This window comes from Helianthus annuus, chromosome 5 (assembly GCF_002127325.2).
Source record: "Helianthus annuus cultivar XRQ/B chromosome 5, HanXRQr2.0-SUNRISE, whole genome shotgun sequence".
In the NCBI taxonomy this organism is placed as follows: Eukaryota; Viridiplantae; Streptophyta; class Magnoliopsida; order Asterales; family Asteraceae; genus Helianthus; species Helianthus annuus.
This window is the reverse complement of record NC_035437.2, coordinates 155,249,961-155,270,733: the sequence shown is the minus strand read 5'-3', so window position 1 is coordinate 155,270,733 and position 20,773 is coordinate 155,249,961. Positions and strand designations below refer to the sequence as shown.

The following is a 20,773-nucleotide window of genomic DNA, read 5'->3' as shown; positions in this document are numbered from 1 at the left end:
GTGCTACGGATCCTTTTGACTCATGAAAAAACTTCAGAAAGCTTTGATATTGTTTTTCACTTAGTCCAGCAACCATGTTAGATTCAGTGCAGCCGACTTTATGCCTTCCTTGTTCATGTTTCGTCTTCCCAGGCCACCACTCCGGGTATCCAACAAGTTCAAAACATTCTCTTTTAACGTGTCCATTCTTCCCACGGTATGTGTATATATCGGTTCTAGTAATCACCATTGCAATTTATTGACTATATTCCTTTCCTTCTTTCTTAATTAAGAAATTGTGCTTTTACCTTGGTCAAAGAGCCAAAAAAAAATCCGCCTTTATCTCCTTCAAAACGAAAAGGAACCTGCAACTTCAAAAATAACTTTGATCAAAAAATGAGATCTGCCTCTTATCTAAATCCAGCGACAACCATCGCTTCCACCAGATCTTTCTTCGTCAAGAAAACGGATTCCACAAAACAGGATGATTCCGCACCGGCTAGGGTTTGTCTCGTTTCTTTGTAGAGATTTCAGAAGGTATGTTTGGTTTTTTTTTGTTGTATTTTGGTAGATGATGAACCTCGCTCTGATACCATGAGAAAATTGGTATCAAGTTATTTGCGTTTTCATTTCTTTGATAGATTTCACGATAACAAGAAGGCTATATTTATAGCCACAAAAGAAAATAATAACCAAGCCAAACACAAAGGCAGCAATTAAGGAACAGCTAATGAAAGGTAATGACAGCTAATTTCTTTAAAACCCATGAAATTCATGTTAAGTTTGTATCGTGTTTTCGTATCATGTCAGAAATTCAAGCCCCTAGTCGTTTATTGATTGTTCTAAGCCTCCCTAACAGCTACTACTTGTTGGCATGTGTTGCCAAGCTACAATGAGTTCAGGCTTTTCATTGTTGGTGATTTTAATATTTACCAATGTCATCAAATAAAATGGGATTCACAAAAAAACAAAAAATGAAATTATATTATACATCGATACAAGTTAAGAGGTATGATGTACACACTTATTTGAGACTATTGTAATTTCAGTCACATAGGAAATCCTGGTTTAAGGGGATAATGCCCCTTTGGTAGGGGTTCCAAGAGACATTTAAGCGGATAATGCCCCTTTAGTTATGAAAATTCTACTTTAAATATATTGTTTGATCAAGACCAACAAAATAAGCGTTTAACGAACTTGCCGAAACTTTTAAGTTGTTCGATGACTTATTGGCGATAATTGGATTGTCGAGAGTAATTCCGAACGTTTCCGGGGTAAATCGGGTAATTGGGGTAAACTACACGCATGTTTGGTGAATCCCCAAACGGCGAAAATGGAAATTGCAATTTGAACGAACTAGACCCTGGTAACGCACTTATTTGAACGAACACACATGTTTAGTTAACAAGTCTAGACATTATATATGATCATGCCACCACCCGAACACCTAAAACGAACAACCGTGACCGACACGCAAAACGGTGCATAGAAACCAATCATGAATTTCACACTAAGATAATACCCATCACCATACTTTGAGGCTATTGGCCCATTCTCGGCTGAATATTCCCATCTGAGCTTAAGATACAACAATTATCGACCACAGAACTATTTTTATAAGACCCAACTTAAAATAACAGAAATAATAATATATAACCTGCATTTAGTACAAAAATTTCGAGTTTACAAAAACTTTCATGATTTTAAGACCATACATGATCATAATATTCAAGTTATCATCCTACTAATTAAACATTCAAAACATGACTTCTAGTGTTTACATATTACTTAAAACAAAATGGATCAAGTGCGGAAGCTTTGTTTAGTGTGTTCGGTTCTTGATAGTTGCTTGATCGCCATCCGGATTAGGTCCATCATCACCTATGGTCAAAACCATGAAAATAATTAGTTTCGACACTTAAAAATCAAGTAAAAACAAGTTCTATGGTTAAACATTGAGAAACAAGCAAAATTCAACGAATTCGGGACGGTCGCGCCGCGCGACGAAGATGGGGGTTGGTCGTCGCAGCCCGCCACCACCGTCGCGTCGCGCGACGGTGAATGTCCTTCGCCGTGGCGTAGCGCCACCATGTAATTTTGACAGAATGTTTGTTAGTTGGAGCTGCAAATCAGCCCAGCACCATTTTTATCAAATACAAACTTTAAATCGACATAACTTTTGACTCGGGCGTCCGTTTTAGCTGATTCTTTTTCCTACACGACCGTAAATTAATTACGGACGTGTTTATCAACACAATTCACGTAAATTTTCAGTTTAAGAACAATCGGCTTATAATCCAGTTTCTTGTTTATTCGACCCGTTTGTCTACAAGTTCAGCAACTTGTTTTACTGTCATCTCATGTCTACGACCAATTTACCCAATCCCGGGTTCTCCGACTATGACGTTTCGCTTCCCTCCCGAGGATTGCTTACTCAATAATCGACATGCTTGTTTCAAGGATTTAAACATGCTTTTAACACTATTTGACAAACATAAATTCAACTTGTTTTGACCCGTTTGGATGCCGAATGGAGACCACCATTTCAAAACATTCCAAACTCTATTTCTAACACATTATTTGACCCGTTTTATTTGTCTATGGCATTTCGTCACTTCCGTGACTTAACGGGTTTCCTTGTTTGCCAAATTTCAATATAACTAGTTAAAACTAACGATTAAACATAATGTAACGAAACCATAAGTCGCGTACCTTCAAAGCGCACCCTTCAAGCGCGTATCACCTCCGGCTTGTCCACTTGACGATCCGGATTCCTTACCTAAGGAGTTCCATTCACAACCAAATTTAGAACTCTTTTATAATCAATAACGGACAATCATTATGATATTCAAATCTGCGTTTTTGTCCGTTCTTTATCGTTCTATTCCTCGCTTAGGCGTTTTAACAAACACCTAGCGGGTCAGATTTTTACATGATCATTACTAAGTTCTTGACATGTTATTTACATCCACTTTCACTTCAATTAAGCAATTTTCACAATTTTTGACATCAATAAAACTGAATTTAACACATAAATTCAGTTTTCACTAGATTAGTAATCATAATCCTAGTGTTTATCTAGTTTCTACAATTTCATTAATCACCTACAATGGTGATTTCAATTTCACAAGTATCATGCAAGGTTTTTAACAAGAATTCATCTAGGGTTTATCCCTAGACACCACACTACTTCTGATTTCATCTATACTACATATATTCATGCTCAATTTTGATTTTTCTCACTTAACCTAGAATTGAACATGAATCAAAATACCAAAATTTTGCATACCTTTTTATCCCTGCAATGAGGTGATCACTAATTCGTGTATGAAACTTGATTTAGAACAGATTTAGGGCTTCAATTCATGAATTTTGTGTGAAAAATAGGGTTTGAAGGAAGCTCCTGGTCGCCCCTTTCTTCTGTACGATCTGTGTGTTTAGTGTGTTAATTATTATTTTAAGCACTCAAGATTCAGTTTTCACCAATTTAGTCCCTCAACTTTAATCTAACTTGAAAGGTAAGTGTTTTAGCCTTATTGTAAGTCACCTCTAGACTTGTAACTAACTGGGTTATAAATTCCTAGTTAGTTGATTCGTGTTTGATTAATTCTTTATAATGAAATATAAAGTTTTATAGTTTTGGGATGTTACAATTTTCGGTAATTAACCATGCACTATTGATATTAGGATTGGATTAGCAATACGGTCATAATGTGCTTTACATACTTGAGCTACGCTACTAGGTGAGTTTCATTGCCTCTTTTTCCAAACTGTTTTACTTGCGGTGAATTGCATGTTACATACGTACATACTTGCACATGAAAACATGATTTTATGTGAATTATCTGAGTTAGCACTAACACACGGAAAGTCCCCACAAACACGAGTGATTAACTTAGGGCCGGCCCGGGTGGGCGACGACGCAAGACCCAAACCCTCCGAGGGCTCAAAACTTTTTAATTTTATATAGAATTTTCTCTGGATAAGATAAAATATATATGCACTGAATCGAGATATAACATAAATGAGCCCTTGTACTAGTGGTTACTTCCTTGCTTAAACAAGGAGACGGCGGGTTCTAATCCTGGCATCTCCAAATTCTTTATTTTAGCTTTTTTATGGCATTTAATGCTTAATTTTGTCAACTGCATCTTTCCCTTTAATTAATAAATTACTTCCTAAACTTACCTAAAAAATAACTATTTAAATTGCATCCACGTAAATTTTAGTGATGGCTGAGTTTCTATTAAATGGAGATTTTCGAATAGGGCCTAGATTTTTTATCTCGCACATGGCCAAAACTTTTTTTGTGATTTTCTAAGACGCCCTAGATTAACTGCAGGCCGATGAATGTGTGAATAGTACTATTGGTTTGGCAAACCCAAATGCAATGGCACAGAGGCCATAGATACTACTGCAATTGCACATGTTCATGCACATACGTTGAACACTCTATAGGGTCTTAGCCATAGGTACATTGGGAGTGGAGTGGTAGAGGTAGACCACTGGATCATGAACGAACATGCAAGGCTTCAGTTTCACTTGTGTGCTTAGTATAATTACATCGCATGTGCTAAATCCGATTTACGTTCATTCTGATAGATACGAACGAAACCTGTGAAACTCACCAACTTTTGTAGTTGACCTTTCAAAATTTCAACATGCTTTTCAGGTAAGGCAAAAGAAGAATAGAGTGTGGATGTGCTAGTTGATCCAGTTTTGCTTTTCGGATGTTATCAAAGATAGATGCATACCTGCAAATGTGGAATTATGCTTTTGTGACAAACCTTAGTGTGTAAACAGTATTGTAAAATGATGTTCTGTATAGTGTTAAATACAATATATTTACGAACAAGATGTTTGTACTAGGGATGAGCACGGTACCCGTTCCGTACCGAACCGGTACCGGTACCAAAAATCCCTAAAAGTGGGTACCGGTACCGAATAATCCCGGTACGGTTCTGTACCGGTATTTTAGTGTAAAACCAGTACCGAAAATGTCAAAAGTCGGTACCGAATCGATACCAAAAATGTATCTGGTTCGGTAAATTGACTAAATTCGGTACCAGTTGCCGGTACCATTTGCTCATCCCTAGTTTGTACCATGTGTCTGTTGCCTTTGGGAGTCGAGGTGTGACATCATATAACAACCCTCCTAAGACCCTTAACGTGACCCTAAAACATTCTTTATATACCCCGTATACGAAAAACGGACCCAGAATACCCTTATATTTATAAAAAATAAATAAAAACAAGTTTACAAGGGTATCGCGAGCCGCGACCCAGACCCTTGTAGCTTTCGCGGGGTACGAGCCAATTGACTTGCTCGACACTGCATAGCGCCACGTGTCTGGTGACTCGGCGAGGCTAGGCCAATGACTGGCCAAAGCTATAGTCGACACGCGTCTCCTCGCGGGCCGCGAAGGCCGAAGCCTACCCTTACGCGGGCCGTGACTCACTGCCGGATCAGCCCTATAAATAGGGGCTTCAGGCCTCATTTCAAATCGTTCAAAAATTCTAAATTCTCTCAACTTTCTGTTAGTAGAAATAATAATACTCGGGATATTATACCCCTATAAAGCGAAGCTCTACCTCGTTGTAAGTATTATAACCCTGTTGTTAACCTACACGATCGACTAGGGCTCCGTAACGCATGTCAAGGCTCTGCCTAACTCAGTCGTTGGAGTTATGTCTCGTGTTACACCCGATTGATCTAAGACTCCGTAATGCATGTCAAGGCTCTGCCTGACTCAGTCATTGGAGTTCTGTCTCGGGTTGTACGATTAATGTGATTTGGGTTATTTAATTAACACGTATGCATTGTTTAATTTTAATAGAAATAACCAGGAGATTCCCAGGAAGCTTTAGTTTTAACTAAGTAAACAATGTGAGTACATTCTCTTTTTGTAAATCTTTTTGTGAGTCAAATTGTTTTACCAAAACCTCAAATGTTTTAAGATTATAATTAACAGTGATTGAGTCTATGTATTCTATAATTACTGCCGGTATGTTGGGGTTTTGTATACAAAATATGAAAAACGTTACCATTGGACAAAGAGTTAGCCAATGAGTAATATGACCCACAAGTCAGGTGTTGACAGTACTGAATGAGCAACTGTGTAGATATAAACATTGTAATCGCTCTCAATACTATGAAACATGGTTGCAAAAGTCGCTAGGCGCTCCGTAGTCGGTCGACCGGGGAGTTGAGAGTACTCGGCCTAGGCGGAGAGTACACGGGGAGTACTCGGACATGCCAAATTATAAAGAAATTAGTTTTCGGAAATTAAATATGTCTCAAATAACATAAATCTACTAATATTTCTAACAAAATACGTGAAATTGATATTCATTCTTTAATATAAAAGGAATAGAAATTATGTTTTGTTTTATTTTAAGTCAAACTCGGCCCAAGTTGACCTATTAGATCCGATTTTGGCCGATGTTGACGGCATTTGATCGATTCCGAGTAATTAGTCGGAGTTGAAGAAAGTCGCCTCGGCAGCCTACCTTGTAGCGACTACTCGGCCAGTATTCGGCCTTGGAGACCTTGTTTTACAACCATGCTATGAAATGATAAAACTGTTTTGATTAAACTGGGATGCACTCGCCAGTATTTCTTGCTGATAAAATCTTTTTAAAACGCGTTTCAGTTAACAAAATGTGAAAGCCAATAGAAGCCAGCTGGAGAGCACTAAAGGCTTGGAAAAGTGGCTATAAAAGTTACCTAAATAAAAAGGAGTTTTTGTTTTCAATAATTAGGGTTTATGCCTACAAATGTATTGTCAAATGAACTTGGTTTTTACCCCAATGATTTATTATTATAAAAAGTTTGGTGTTTAACTCTGATAAAAATATTTCCTAACTACGGTTCTGATGTATTCCGCTGCCAAATTAATAAACACCTTTACCACCCGCTCTGCGCGCTCTCACGGCACCCGCCTCCCGGGGCAGGGGGTCGGGGGCTGCGACACATCATAAGCACTAATTGGTTATTATTAGTAAAATGATTGTCATTTACTGCTAATCAACAACTTAGTCCACCAATGACAAGTAGGATCAGCAACAACAACGATTAGTAGTAACCGGTCATCAATGGTAAATGGTTGTCAATGATTGGTCATCAACACCAACTAGAGTCGTTAGTAATAAGCTAATAGTGATGGGTTTTCCTATTAACAAAAGTTAATACTAATGTAACTTGATAACTATCAACAATTATAACTACAAGCCGTTATACTCTTTCACGAAGAGTTGCAATGTTTCAACAAATTGTTGTGATGTTCCTCGTCTAGTTTTTGGTCTTTTTCACATATGAATTTTGGCACAGGTTTTTATATGCTAAAGTATACTTGTTCTTCTGTTATCTTTAAATTATTTAGTTAAAAGTTGTGAGAAAGATTATCCAAGGATTTCCAAAGTGTAAAACCTACATTCACAAATGGTAAAATAATAATAATAATAATAATAATAATAATAATAATAATAATAATAATAATAATAATAAAAAATAATTAGAATTAAGCACCCCCGCGTTGCGGCGGGGGCGTAAAAGCATGTCAAATAACACCAATCTCACACAACCGTCAGCAACCACCAACGCTGAAGTTGTGGCATGTTAAAGCGAAGAAATAGACCGAAAATTAGAACATTTAAAAAGATAACTAAGCCGATCTAAGACTCATGTGTTACGATGAACCGGTCAAATGAGAAAAAATAGACAAAAACATTGAACAACACATGGACGTTGCGCCGTGTTAACTCGCAAAATTATGAACTAAACGTACAAAATGTTGAATCACACACGCACCTTGCGCTGTGTTAACTCACAAAATTTAGTACGAAACGTAAAACGAAAATTTGAGAAGGATGAAAAGTATAGGAGACCAAATTTGAAAGTAAAAAAGTTGTGAGGTTAAATTATAAAAGATAAAAAATTTTGGGTTAAAAGTAAAAAAAATCATTTTTGTGAGGTTAAAATTGTAAGAAACCGAAAGATAGAACATATAAAAGAATAACAAAGTCAATCAATGACTCACACTTTGCGACGAACCTATGAAATGAAAAACAATAGACGTAAAATCTTGAACTACACATGAACGTTGCGGCGTATTACCTCGCAAAATTATGAAGGAAATGTAAAAACGTTGAACCACATACGCGTTGCTTCGTGGTAACTCACAAAATTTAATACGAAACGTAAAACGAAAATCTGCGAAAGATGAAAAGTATAGGGGATCAAAGTTAAATATAAAAAAGTTGAGATTAAATTACAAAAGAAGAAAGTTTTGGCTTTAAAGTAAAAAAAATCAATTTTGTGAAGTTAAAATTGCATGAAATTCAAATATTTGGGTAAAAATAATTTTTTTTAAACTACCCAAAGCATATGGTACAAGACCTTATGCATTCAAAACTTGCTAATTTATAGCTACTATTAAGCACCCCCGCGTTGCGGCGGGGGCGAGCACTAATGCCACACCACCGCTAGCGACCACTGACACTGAAGTTGCGGCGTGTTAATGTGAAGAAATTAAACCAAAACGTAAAACATATAATAAAATAACTAAGTTGATCTAGGACTCGTGCGTTACGATGAACCAGCGTCTATTTATTCCCGTTTGACAGGTTCACTGTAATCTATATATAATATATATCATTACCACTATACAAACCATAATGCATACATTACAACAACCATTGAATCAATATGTTGCAAATTATATTTATACAAGATTTTGGCTAAATTAATTAGATTATTATAAATAATAATAATTTACAAATAAAACAACACAACTTTGAATGGATCAAACCGATTGAATATGGTAAGATAATGAAACCATTATTTGATTAGGTTACAACCACTTAAGCACAATTTACAACCATACATGCATACAAAGCAGATTGAATTTAGTAAGGTAATGAAACTATTATTTGATTAAGGTACAACTCCTTAAGCATAAATTACAACCAAATGCATATACATGGTAAGGTAGTGAAACTATTATTTGGTTAAGGTACAACTACTTAAGCACAAATTACAACAAAAAATGCGTACAAATGTTCCAAAATAATAGTATATTTATTTGATTAAGGTACAACTACTTAAGCATAAATTGCAACCAAACATGCATACATGATAAGGTAATGAAACTATTATTTGATTAAGGTACAACTATTTAAGCACAAATTACAACCAAAGATGCATACAAATGTTCCAAAATAATAGTATATAAATAATAATAATAATAATAATAATAATAATAATAATAATAATAATAATAATAATAATAAGAGTAAACTGTCATTTTGGTCCCTGTGGTTTGGTCACTTTTACCACTTTAGTCCAAAACTGAAACCTTTTGCATCTGGGTCCCTGTGGTTTCAGTTTTATTGCCATTTTGGTCCAAAAATGAAATCAGGTCATATTTGTCTTATAAAATCCTGCTAGTTTGTCATTTTCCGCAGGAGCAAAATGGTCATTTCTTTTTTATAAATAAATACCAGATTTTATAAGACAAATATGACCTGATTTGCCCCTGAGGAAAATAACAAAATTGCAGAATTTTATAAGATAAATATGACATGATTTCATTTTTGGACAAAAATGACAATAAAAGTGAAACCACAGGGACCCAGATGCAAAAGGTTTAAATTTTGGAATAAAGTAACAAAAGTGACCAAATCTCAGGGACCAAAATGGCAGTTTACTCTAATAATAATAATAAACACCAAAGATCATGATTCTCTCTCTTCCCTTCCTTGTCTTCTCACTTTCTCTCTCCTACCTCTCTCATATTCTGGGTATGTTTGGTATGGAACTTTAAAAAACTCATACTTAATAAAAAGTATTGTTTGGTTGAAGAAGCTTGAATCTTTTGGTTGAACGCTCCTACTAGTAGCGTTTAGAAGGAGCTACAAGCTTTTTGAGAAAAAATGAATATTTTAACCTCTAAAAATAATGAACTTTTTAATGCAAAAACTTTTTAAATTTTTAGTTATGTCCATTTTGGTCATTTTATATATTTTATTAAAAGCTTCAGCTACTCTACCAAATACTAAATATATTTAAAAAGCTACAGTTACTAGCTACCAGCTACAAGCTTCCAACCACCAGCCACCAACTGTTTTTGCCAAGCATACCGTCTCTATTGTGCATGCTTGGACGCCAAGTGAAGGATTTATTCATACGCTGGATGGTTAAAACCGCCTCCATTGAGGATTTCCCGTATCCGATTGTCAATGTAGCGTTAATAAGTTTCTTCATACGTTGTGTTATTGCATCTTGAAAAATTAATTGATGTTTACTACAAGTCTAGTACCCTCTATCATTAAAAAAAAATTGAAGGGTGTGAATTATTCGCGAATGTTGAGAGGTCTAGTATACGTTGTTTTAACCGGGTTCGCACTAGAGAGCCCCCTCGCACAATAGATCCTCAATTTAAACCCCTATCACCCAGACTCGAACTTGAGACCTGGAGGGGAAAACTCATCCGGATCCACCATAAGTGAAACTTAAATACCCGTGATTACCACTAAATCACCTCTATCGTTAAAATAACAAGTATTGTGTTTGGTATCATCATTATAAACCATATTTCAAACTCAAGCCTCTATCTAAGGGTTGTCAAACTACCTACCTAGAGTGGAGTTCAAACTAAGATCTCGGCCCTTGTAAAACTCGAGCAAGGTTCCACTCTCTTGTGCCCTAGGAAAGAGTCTCTTTAGTTAAATATAAAAAAAAAATTCTAGCAATAGATAACAAAGTTAACTGCTAATTACTATAAATTTGCATTAATTTGTTGACATTATAAGACAATGTTAAATATGTAACATCTAAACCATGTTAAAAACTTTAATGATGAACCGAAGGAAAAAGAAAATGAAAAGGAAAAGTTTGTTGGTTTAACATGGAGTAAAACCTAACTTGAGGTAGCATATGAGACTATTGATACCTTTTGTGTGTGTAATAACTAAAGTAAGAAGACATGAACCCTAAAATGTGGGAAGTCTAATCCTGCCAAACATGCATGTTTTTTATTACTTTATGGTGGCAACTTGAATGGAAATGGTACACTCTATCTAGGTTCAAGAAATTTGTGGTGTATAGCCTAACCACATTTAATGTTATGTATCCATTTGTTTTAAAACTTTAACTGTTATCAATGGTGAAACCATGTAGATCTAGGCTACACCTAGATAGAGTAACCAAGGATCGATTGGGGACCAAAACGAAACCAACTTAAAATGGGTCAAATGGGGTTAACCCTGGTTGGAACCGCAACACCCTCTAGAACCCGATTTTTTGGTTTATAACGTGTTCGGTTGGGATGGGTTGTGAAGGGGTATGGCTCCAAAAAGCCGCGCAGACCAATCAGGTCGTGCACGAGACCATACTCCTAATACATCAATCTGACAAACCTACAGACCCCGCGCCGACTAAATGCGCGAGGTCCAAGCAAGGTTAAAGCTCAGATCCTACACTTAGCGTCCTGAATGATAAACCTCACTCCCTAGACCTTGCGTCGGCTGCATGGATATGCCCCAGAGGCCGCGCGAGGGTAGAGGCGCAGGTTCATTCCAGATAGCATGAAAGGTACGAGTGGCAGAAGAATGAGCCAATCAGCGTCCAACAAGTTGTATCCTATCATGCTCCACGATCAACAATCGAGCAGGAGACAAGAAATTACACAAGGACGCCTACGTGGCACCAATCAGGGGGCGGCGACACCTGCCCCATGATCTCCACTCACCTGCTGATGTCAGGGAGACAACAAGGACGACAACCCGGACACGTGGCTCCACTCAAGGTGCGCCAACTCCGGTGACCTTCTAGAAACACTAACGGTCGTCATAGAAGAGACAGAAGAGATATTCCTTGTTGTCGACTCCAGACCCAAGGCCCATCAGCCCATCTCCTTCTACACTACTCCGGCTATAAATAGGGACCTTCATGTACATGTTAATTCATTCTGTTCTCTGTTCTCTCACTCTGAAACACACACTTATTTCCTCAAAACAAATACTTATTCTCACGCCGGAGAGTGATTAAGAGGGAAACCCCCATATTCCCCTCTTAACGAGCTTAATGGGGTGTTGATTGTTTTGCAGGAAGGATCAAGGCTTCAGCTCGGGAAGGATTAAGAAGATTAACCTCTATGGTCGAAACATAAACCAAACTAATAATCCTAAAATTAGTTCAGTGTTTCTTCAGGTTGAAATGTGAATAGTTTCTTCTCTGTGCTAAACCTTTTAGAGTTACTATGTTAATGTTGCTTATACGGATTTTAAGCCTAGTTGTAATCGATTAATGCACCCCTCCAAAGGAAGGGTTTTTATTGGCAGTAAAAGAAATCCACACACCCCCACGCTTCTTCTTTTCACGCCGGTGGCGGACCTATTCACAGTCGTGGGTGGACGGCCGCACCCCTTGAAAAAAAAATTAATGTATATTTTAGGCAAAAAAAACCCGACCGCGCCCCTTGAAAATATGATTAACCGTCTCATCCACACCTCCAGCAAATAATTTTTGGGTCCGCGACTGCTTCACGCACGTTATACTACTCACTAGGGTTGTTCATGAGCCGAGCCGAGCTAGGGCAAGCTTGGGCTCGGCTCGATTATAAATCGAGCTGGCTCGGCTCGGATCGGATTTGAAACCGAGCTGAAAATCTAAGCTCGGGCTCGGCTTGGTTTAGCTCGATTTTAAAAATAAAAATTAATATGTAGCTCTCAAAATTCAGTATTCTAAAATATTATTCAACACTTCAAAAGAACATATTCAAAATAAGTTCAACCTAATACATTACAAGACAAAATCACATTCAACAACGCAAAATAAGTTTTATATTTCAAGTAAATACAATATTTGTTCATTAGCATGTCAATCAACCTTTAAATATGTCATAGATATCAAACTACAAGCTTAAATACATGTAAAAAATAATCACTTTTTTGGAATATATTATATGTATATAAAAATAAAATATATTATAAGTAAAATAATTCGAGCTAAGCCGAGCCGAGCTACCAAACGAGCCAAACCGAGCCAATCTGGCTCGTCACGAGCCAAGCCGAGCTACGCTCACTTTCTAACCGACCCGAGCCAGCTCGGCTCACTTTCAAACCGAGCCATATCGAGCAAGCTTTTTCCGAGCTAAATCCGAGCGAGTTTCGAGCAAGCTCCGAGCCGCAAGCTTTTTGGACAGCCCTACTACTCACACAAAAGCCCTTAGCGCCCCTCTTTGGCACCCCTGTAACAGTAGCCCTTCCATGCAAAGGTGTCTGTGGACGTTAACTCACTAAACTCAGTCTAAGCATGTTACACATAATTTCAAGAAAAAAAAAAAACATATTTTCTTTCCGAAATATTAGGGTTATATATGTAAATTTTTCAAAACAATGACGGAAAACACAACATATCATATCAAACACAGAAGTAATTATCGAGAAACTTGAAATGTGAACTGTAATATACAACACATGAATAAATTATCAACAAATACAAAACCCAAGTAACCTAGGAAAAAGTTTACAAATCAGGCACAAGCCTCTGATCAACCGGCTATGGCGTAGACTCGTGCTCAACGGGTCTGATCCATTAGACAATTTGATGTACGAATGAACTTTGGTGCACACATCAATGTTTCATTTTGTACAAACCATGATTTGCGCTGGTTTGGTGGGCTACTTTTGATGGCCCACCAAGCTCGCTTTGATCATGGGGATACAAAGATAAGAGATGAACAGTAGATCCATGGTCCGGTTGGGTACCATGGGACATGATAGTGGAATATAAATATTGTACAAAGAATATGACTGGAAGCATTGGTTTTACTATGTTGTAGGTAATTTTGTTTTCGGTTGAATGTCATTGTTTTTCATGTAGGTTAAGAATTGTGAAGGTAGTTCTGCCAAAAGTGATCGAACAACCGAAATTTCTCCACCTGCAAATGGGAAAACCTTAATATTTAGGCAAACTAAGACAATATGCTATGTTAATATAGCGTTTAAAGAAAAATCACTATAACACCGTCAATAATCAAAGGAAAGGGGTCAAATGGGTGGAAAGTCACTAAAGTGTATTTTCCATGCATACAAACTACTCAATCAATTTTACGCAGAACTAGTCTTAAGCCACCCGCGTTGCGGTGCGGGGGCGTAAAAACCGTAAAACCATGCTGCCAGAGTTGCGGGGTGGTGACGTAAAATTCATGAATTGACAAAGCACTAAATGATAACCGAGTAAAGTACATGAGGTGTAAACTAAAGTTCACTAGATGACAAAGCTAGGGGTAAACCGTGCTACCAGCGTTGTGGAGTGCGATGCATAAAACCATGCTAAGTAGTAGCCAAAAATTCACTAAATGACAACCGAATAAAGTACAGAGGGTGTAAACAAAAATTCACTTAATGATAATGCCAGAGGTGTAAATAAAATTTCAGAGCACTAAATGCCAAAAGAGTAAAGTACAGGGGTGCAAATGAAAATTCGCTAAATGACAACCGAGTAAAGTACAGAGAATTCACTAAATGACAAAAGACACAAAAAGACGAAAGAGTTATTATTCCTAACTATGTTATAAATTAATATATATAAATAAATAATATTTGGTTATTATCGTAGTAATATATTTTTTTGTAACTATATTTAACACAAACTATTTACAAAGATGTAGAGAAAAGTTTCAGGTCAAACTGACCCCACCCAAGTTAACTAACCCAACCCGGCCCATTTCAATATATGTGCACGACATTGAAAAGGTGGCATATTACCTTGTACATCCCTAAAAGGAACAAACTGGACTATATCACGCGATGCAACACGCCCAGTTGAACTATGAAGCTTCTCGCCATTATCTGCATCCAAAATCTGCATACGTAGAAAAATGAACATGCATAGACTTATTCCGAAAGGGTAGGTATGATACACACGACAGTAATTTAAGTACCTCCATCTCCTTGAAGTCGGCCCCACCAACACCGACAATGAGGACCGAGAGAGGCAGATCGGATGCCATCACAAGGGCATCAATTGTTTCCTGTTGATCGGTTATAACTCCGTCCTGTGAAATCATAACAAAGTAAGAGATGATATTACAAGGCCCTGTAGATTTTAAACATTACCTTGATCGAACCATTCATAAGTAAATGGGTTGATCAGTAGCATCCTATTTAAGAGAACTGAGAATTATATGAAAGGTGGTGAAAAATGATGCATACTGTTATGATTAATAATACAAAATACTTGTGTTCATCAGCTGCAACTGATTCGCTGGCTAGTTTTGCTGCAGAGTTAATTACAGGTCCAAATAGGGTGGGCCCGGCAAGTGAAACGTTAGAAAGCGCCTGTCCGTATGCATTCATAATTCCTTGAATGCCTGAAACCTGGTAATAAAAGGGTCAACACAATTGAATATGAAAGAACAATCTTGTTTTACAAAAATTATTTCCCTCGAACCCCACTGACATTTTAGACTCGAAACCCGAACCCGATCAACCCGAACCTTAAATGGGTCGGTTATCGGGTCACTTTTTCCCAACGAAAAAACCCGAAACTCGAAATCCGAATATTTATCGTCCTTTTTTAATAAATACGATTTAATTTGGATTGTTTGGTGTTTAAAACATTATGTTTTGAGACTCTTGAACATTATCAAACCATATTGTTAAATAATGTTTGAATTTTGATGATATTTTTTTAGCAGCATGATAAATTTAATGATATTTTTGTGACAAAAACTTTTTTATGCCTTTTACATATAAACCCGAAAACCGAACAACCCGACCCGAATAACCCGAACCTGAACAACCCGAACTTTAAATGGGACCGTTATTGGGTCACTTTTTCCTAGCTAGAAACCCGAACAACCCGACGCAAAACCCGAAGAACACCCCTAGTATGGGATTCAGGTTAAAAGTTTAAAAGTCACCGTTGGCTTGTTGCCACTGCTTCCGTTAAGGTTAAAACAGTGACTAATGGGACCGTCAATCGGGCGTCCTCCAAAGCCCCATGCAGGGAACTCCTTATCATGATCGTAAAACTGCAGTACATCTCCAACCTCTTGTATTGCCTATAATAGGTCAAACAATGTCTCTTATTATTGTAAATTTAATAGGTAAAAAAATTTGTTGCTGCTCACTTTCTGATATGCATTCGGGCGTCCAGAATGGTCAACATAATGTAACGAGTCTGGCAGTCGGGGATTTCCATTTGAAGCTGGAAAATGAATTGACAAGTTTAGCAGCATAATTATTAATTAACAAACATATAATGATAACCATTATGATAAGATATACCTGTGAAATCTATGGCCACCATGAAATTCATTTCACATCCACCAAGTAAGTAATCCAGAAAGGAATGACGAACACTTTCGGAAAACTCGTCCACGAAAAGTTGACTTTTCAACACCTATATCAAATTAACAAGCAGGGATAAGCGTAAAGCACGATAATATAATCTATGAATCCATACAAATACGTGTACAAAGACACAAATGTGTTAGGACCTTTGACTGATGATCTTTCCCGATATATACGGGTAAAAATAGGTTCTCTCCCTGCTTACTAGAAGATAACTTTTCCAACTCAGCAATCGACTTTTGAGCTTTGCTAAACGGGCCACACGAGTTAAAAACAGAAGCAAGTTAAAATAATATCAAGCAAAATCGGTAAATAATATGAAGAAGAAATATGAATCAAAGATGATGGTGTTGTCTTACCCAAGCAGATCATGCTTTCCGTTACTATTAAAGTTAAAGCACTCGATAATCAGTGGGGCATCCTGCATAAGTTTCACTAATTATCATGATTTCTATATTTTGATATTATTTATGACTGGGGGTTAAACGTTAATATAGTGTTTATACCTTGTTGCCAACTTGTGACATGTTTAAAAAAATCGGTTTCCATTTAGGGTTAAGATTGTTGTTCAGAACCTCTGTTCTGCAAATTGGAATAGTGGGCCCACTCGCCCCACTCCGCACATATTTTGAAATTACTAGAAAACAGTCCTGTAAGAAAAAAAAAACAAAATGATAAATATTTTTTATGAAATTATGAGTATCTCATAACAGAAGAACTAATCATAACGTACTTACACTTTTGGAGAAAAAATCTTTATTTTCTAAATCTGAGCATCTAAACGTCAACTCTACAGTAGTCTTGGAGATAAGTTCTTCTTCTGCATTGACGGTGAGCTGTCCAAGTTTTTTAGGCCGAGTTGACTCGGTTGATTCTGCGATGGTCACAAGATCTGCGGTCCAGGAGCGCTTTGGATCAGTGACTATCTACATAATAATAAAAAATTGTCCATAAACTGGTAAACTTAAATTATTTAAACTTTATCATTACATTTAAGTTATGACAAAACAAACAGATAAAGAACCAATACCTGAGACAACTTGCAAGTACACTCGCCCAAATATTGCTGATCGTCCAGTTTAAGTGTCTGCATAGGATTCTCATTAAGGTACTAAATGACATAAATTAATGAAGTTCAACGTTCTTAAAAAAGTTATTTAACGAAAAATTAAGTGATATACCTTTACTTCTGGGCCATGAAACTGGGTATCAACATCATACACACGGAACCTGTGATGTAAGATAATTAGCGGCGTACATAATAATGATATAAAGATGTGTATTTGTATAAAAATAAAAATATGATCTGTCAGCACTTACAAGAGTGTTTGAACTGTCTCGAAACAATAAGTAACGTTTATTTTTGTGATCCACTGAGGATTTAATGAATTTGAAACAACTTCTGTACGCCCAAGCTCCTGCAGCGAACCGTCTTTTCCTTTGGTATATACAACTGCCAAAGGATCGCTCTATAAACAGAAACACATGTGAGAAATTAAAAGAAAATAAAGAATCGCAACCGTTTTCTTATCATTATGTCTCTTTTTCCCATAGTTGTCGATAGCGAATAGCGACAAATAGCGACAAGACACCTATAGGCTACGTAGCGAATAGCGACAAATAGCGACGGCTATTTAATAAATAGCGATTACACTAGAAAAAGAATTTTGAAAATTTTTATATGTATATTACATCAAAATACCCTTGTATATATGCTATTTTACATGTATATTTAACAAAAACCTATAAATCCAGCTATTTTATAGCTATATCTAATTGCTATTTACATCCAAAAAAAAACCTAATTGTCGCTAAATACGCTATTGGTCGCTATGACCCATATAGCGACACTTGGTCGCATGGCTACATAGTCCGCTATAGCCGCTATTGACAACTATGCTTTTTCCTCTTTATTTTTACAAAGAACTACATTTTACGGGTCCGTAACACCATTCTATTTTCTGTGAAGAAAGCGATAAACTTACCTTGGAAAGCACATCTCTGTCACGCAAGTTTGAAGCAGATAGAGATAGCTGCAAAAAGTTTTTTAACAACGTCCATTAGTTACTACGATCAACGCTTAGCTGATCAAGTAGAGAGATTTCATTACAACATCTAACCACAATCTAAACATGTAAGATTACTACAGCCGAACATGGAAATAAGTGCCACAAATGGAGATGCCATAATCACAAACTAACCTTTGAAGCAACAATCAAAAGTGTTATAATAACAGCAAAAAATATAATGCAACCGCAGAAAAAAAAAATTAAAATTTTAATAATAAATGTAGATTATTAACATTGCAATAAATTTTTCAAGATCCACATCAAAATTAAGCTAAAAGCAAACCTATATGAAATACAGTCAAAACTCATGCATCTTTTGAATAGAGAAAGACAGGAAGTAAACCCTATACAGATACAACTTCTAACGCTGCAGCCGTTGAAACCATAACATAGATAACCTGATCAGTGATCATTGGTTTAGTTTAAAGTCTTTCAACCTCAATGTGAATCAGACCAACTCATCTTATTTTCTATTTTAGTTGTGTAAAGTTCACACACACTTACTCAACTGATGCCTGAGTAACCAATCGAATAATTGAAATCACTTTCCGAAATGATTATATTTCTAACAGTTAGCAGTTTCAGAAAGTAATGTCAATCTGCATCCAAAATGTTAGTCTGCATAACAAAAACAAATCCATTGACCACTGAAATCGATGAATACAAAACATATACCCATACACGTACACACGTACATGTATACATGGTTGCAGAAGTCGCTAGACGCTCCCAGGTCGGTCGACTGGGGAGTTGCGAGTACTCGGGGAGTACTCGGACATGTTAAATTATAATGAAAGTAGTTTTTGGGAAATTATATATATGTCAAATATCATAAGTTTACTAATATTTATAAAAAAAAATACGTGAATACCAATATAAATTATAAAAATACATGTTCCAATAGTAAAGTATTTCAAAAATTGATATCCATTCCTTAAAAATGACAGACATAGGAATTATGTTATATTTTTCTAAAGTCAAAACGCAATCCGAGTTGACCAACTAGATTCGATTCTTGCCGAGATTGACCACAATGGATCGGTTCCGAGTAATTAGGCGGAGTTGAAGAAAATCGCCTCGGCAACCTACCTAGTGGCGAGTACTCGGACTTCTACACCTTGTCTTACAGTATTGCACGTATGTATATATATAAACGAATGTATCAAATTGTTACATCTTTTAAATAGAAGAGGTCTTTCAACCTCAATGTGACACACACTTAAAATCTATTTCAGAACTAATTATAACTCCAATAGTTAGCCCTTCACAGTGACTTTTCATTAACTGTAATAAAATCAATCTGCATCCTAAAAGCAACAACTAATCCGTTGACCATTGGAATCAATAAATACAAAACACATACATATACATACACATATACATGTATATATATTAGAGTAAACTAAAGGAATGTTCTAGTGAGAGAATTGTAATACCTCGATCTGAGAGAAGAGGCCTCTGTGGCCGCGAGAACTGAAAAAGTTATCAACGGCGTCGTTTGAAGCATGAGTATTAGGAGCAGAAGAAGTGCCGCCAACGGCGAACTTGCCGTGGCCGTCGCCGGAGAAGCAGTTGCCCATAGTCGCCGCCGGTGAGGGTTGTAGTTGACCGAGCAGAAAATTGACTTGAAATGTGTTTTGAGAGAGAGAGGAGAAAGAGGAATCTTACAGTTAAGCAAATAAATGGGCCCACTTATCATAGAAGGTGAGTTGTCTACATTTTAGAAATTTAAATATTGGATGATCTTAATTCTTAAGAATGACTTTATAAATTAGAAGTTTGTTGTGTGTTATTAACTAGTATTAAGCACCCCCGCGTTGCGGCGGGGGCGAACACTGATACCACACTACTGCCAGCGACAAACGATACTGAAGTTGCGACGTGTTAATGCGAAGAAATTAAAACGAAACATAATAGAATAAAATAACTAAGTTGATCTAGGACTCGCGCGTCATGATGAACCCGCGTCTATTTTTTTCTGTTTGACAGGTTCATCGTAATCTATATATAATATAGGGTGTGAATTGGTTACAAAGTTCATTTTTCCTACAAAGTGTAAAAAGTCATAAAATACCATAATGTCAACAAAAGGGGTATAGTGGTAAACTCGAAACAAATTATTAGTAATAACTTAATAGGTTAAATACGTTCTAAAAATCGTGACAAGCAGCACTAATGCCACACCACTGACAACGACCACCAACATTAGAAGAACTCGTAAAAATAAAATAAAAAAAAAGTAAAAAAATATCACCGAACAAAAAACAGACGTAAAATCGTTGAACCACGCACGCCCGTTGCGACGTGTTAATTCGAAGAAATTAGCCATAAACGTTAAACGTTGAAAATAATAACTAACTCGA

At 36.7% G+C, this 20,773-nt stretch overlaps 1 protein-coding gene across 1 annotated transcript; it reads right to left on the bottom strand.

Moving 5' to 3' along the window:
* Positions 1 to 13,378: 13,378 nt before the first annotated feature.
* On the bottom strand, positions 13,379 to 20,109 carry LOC110941746 (protein BONZAI 1). Its single transcript, XM_022183406.2, has 16 exons — positions 19,847 to 20,109; positions 18,327 to 18,374; positions 17,662 to 17,810; positions 17,523 to 17,571; positions 17,372 to 17,428; positions 17,079 to 17,267; positions 16,848 to 16,991; positions 16,701 to 16,762; positions 16,488 to 16,590; positions 16,276 to 16,390; positions 16,119 to 16,195; positions 15,909 to 16,049; positions 15,199 to 15,363; positions 14,928 to 15,041; positions 14,752 to 14,848; positions 13,379 to 13,922 (listed from the first exon to the last, which is right to left on the bottom strand). The coding sequence occupies exons 1-16, from the start codon at positions 19,988 to 19,990 to the stop codon at positions 13,813 to 13,815; spliced, it is 1,764 nt and encodes a 587-aa protein (XP_022039098.1). The 5' UTR covers positions 19,991 to 20,109; the 3' UTR covers positions 13,379 to 13,812.
* Between the last annotated feature and the right edge of the window lie 664 nt (positions 20,110 to 20,773).

What these genes read in the sequence shown, in the direction of transcription:
- LOC110941746 (XM_022183406.2), bottom strand. Translation starts at nt 19,990, where the DNA reads ATGGGCAACTGCTTCTCCGGCGACGGCCACGGCAAGTTCGCCGTTGGC. An exon ending in GTACTTGCAAGTTGTCTCAG is followed by an intron (nt 17,268 to 17,371) that starts GTATTGGTTCTT and finishes ATTATTATGTAG; the next exon opens with ATAGTCACTGATCCAAAGCG. An exon ending in TTGTATTATTAATCATAACA is followed by an intron (nt 15,042 to 15,198) that starts GTATGCATCATT and finishes ATGATTTCACAG; the next exon opens with GACGGAGTTATAACCGATCA.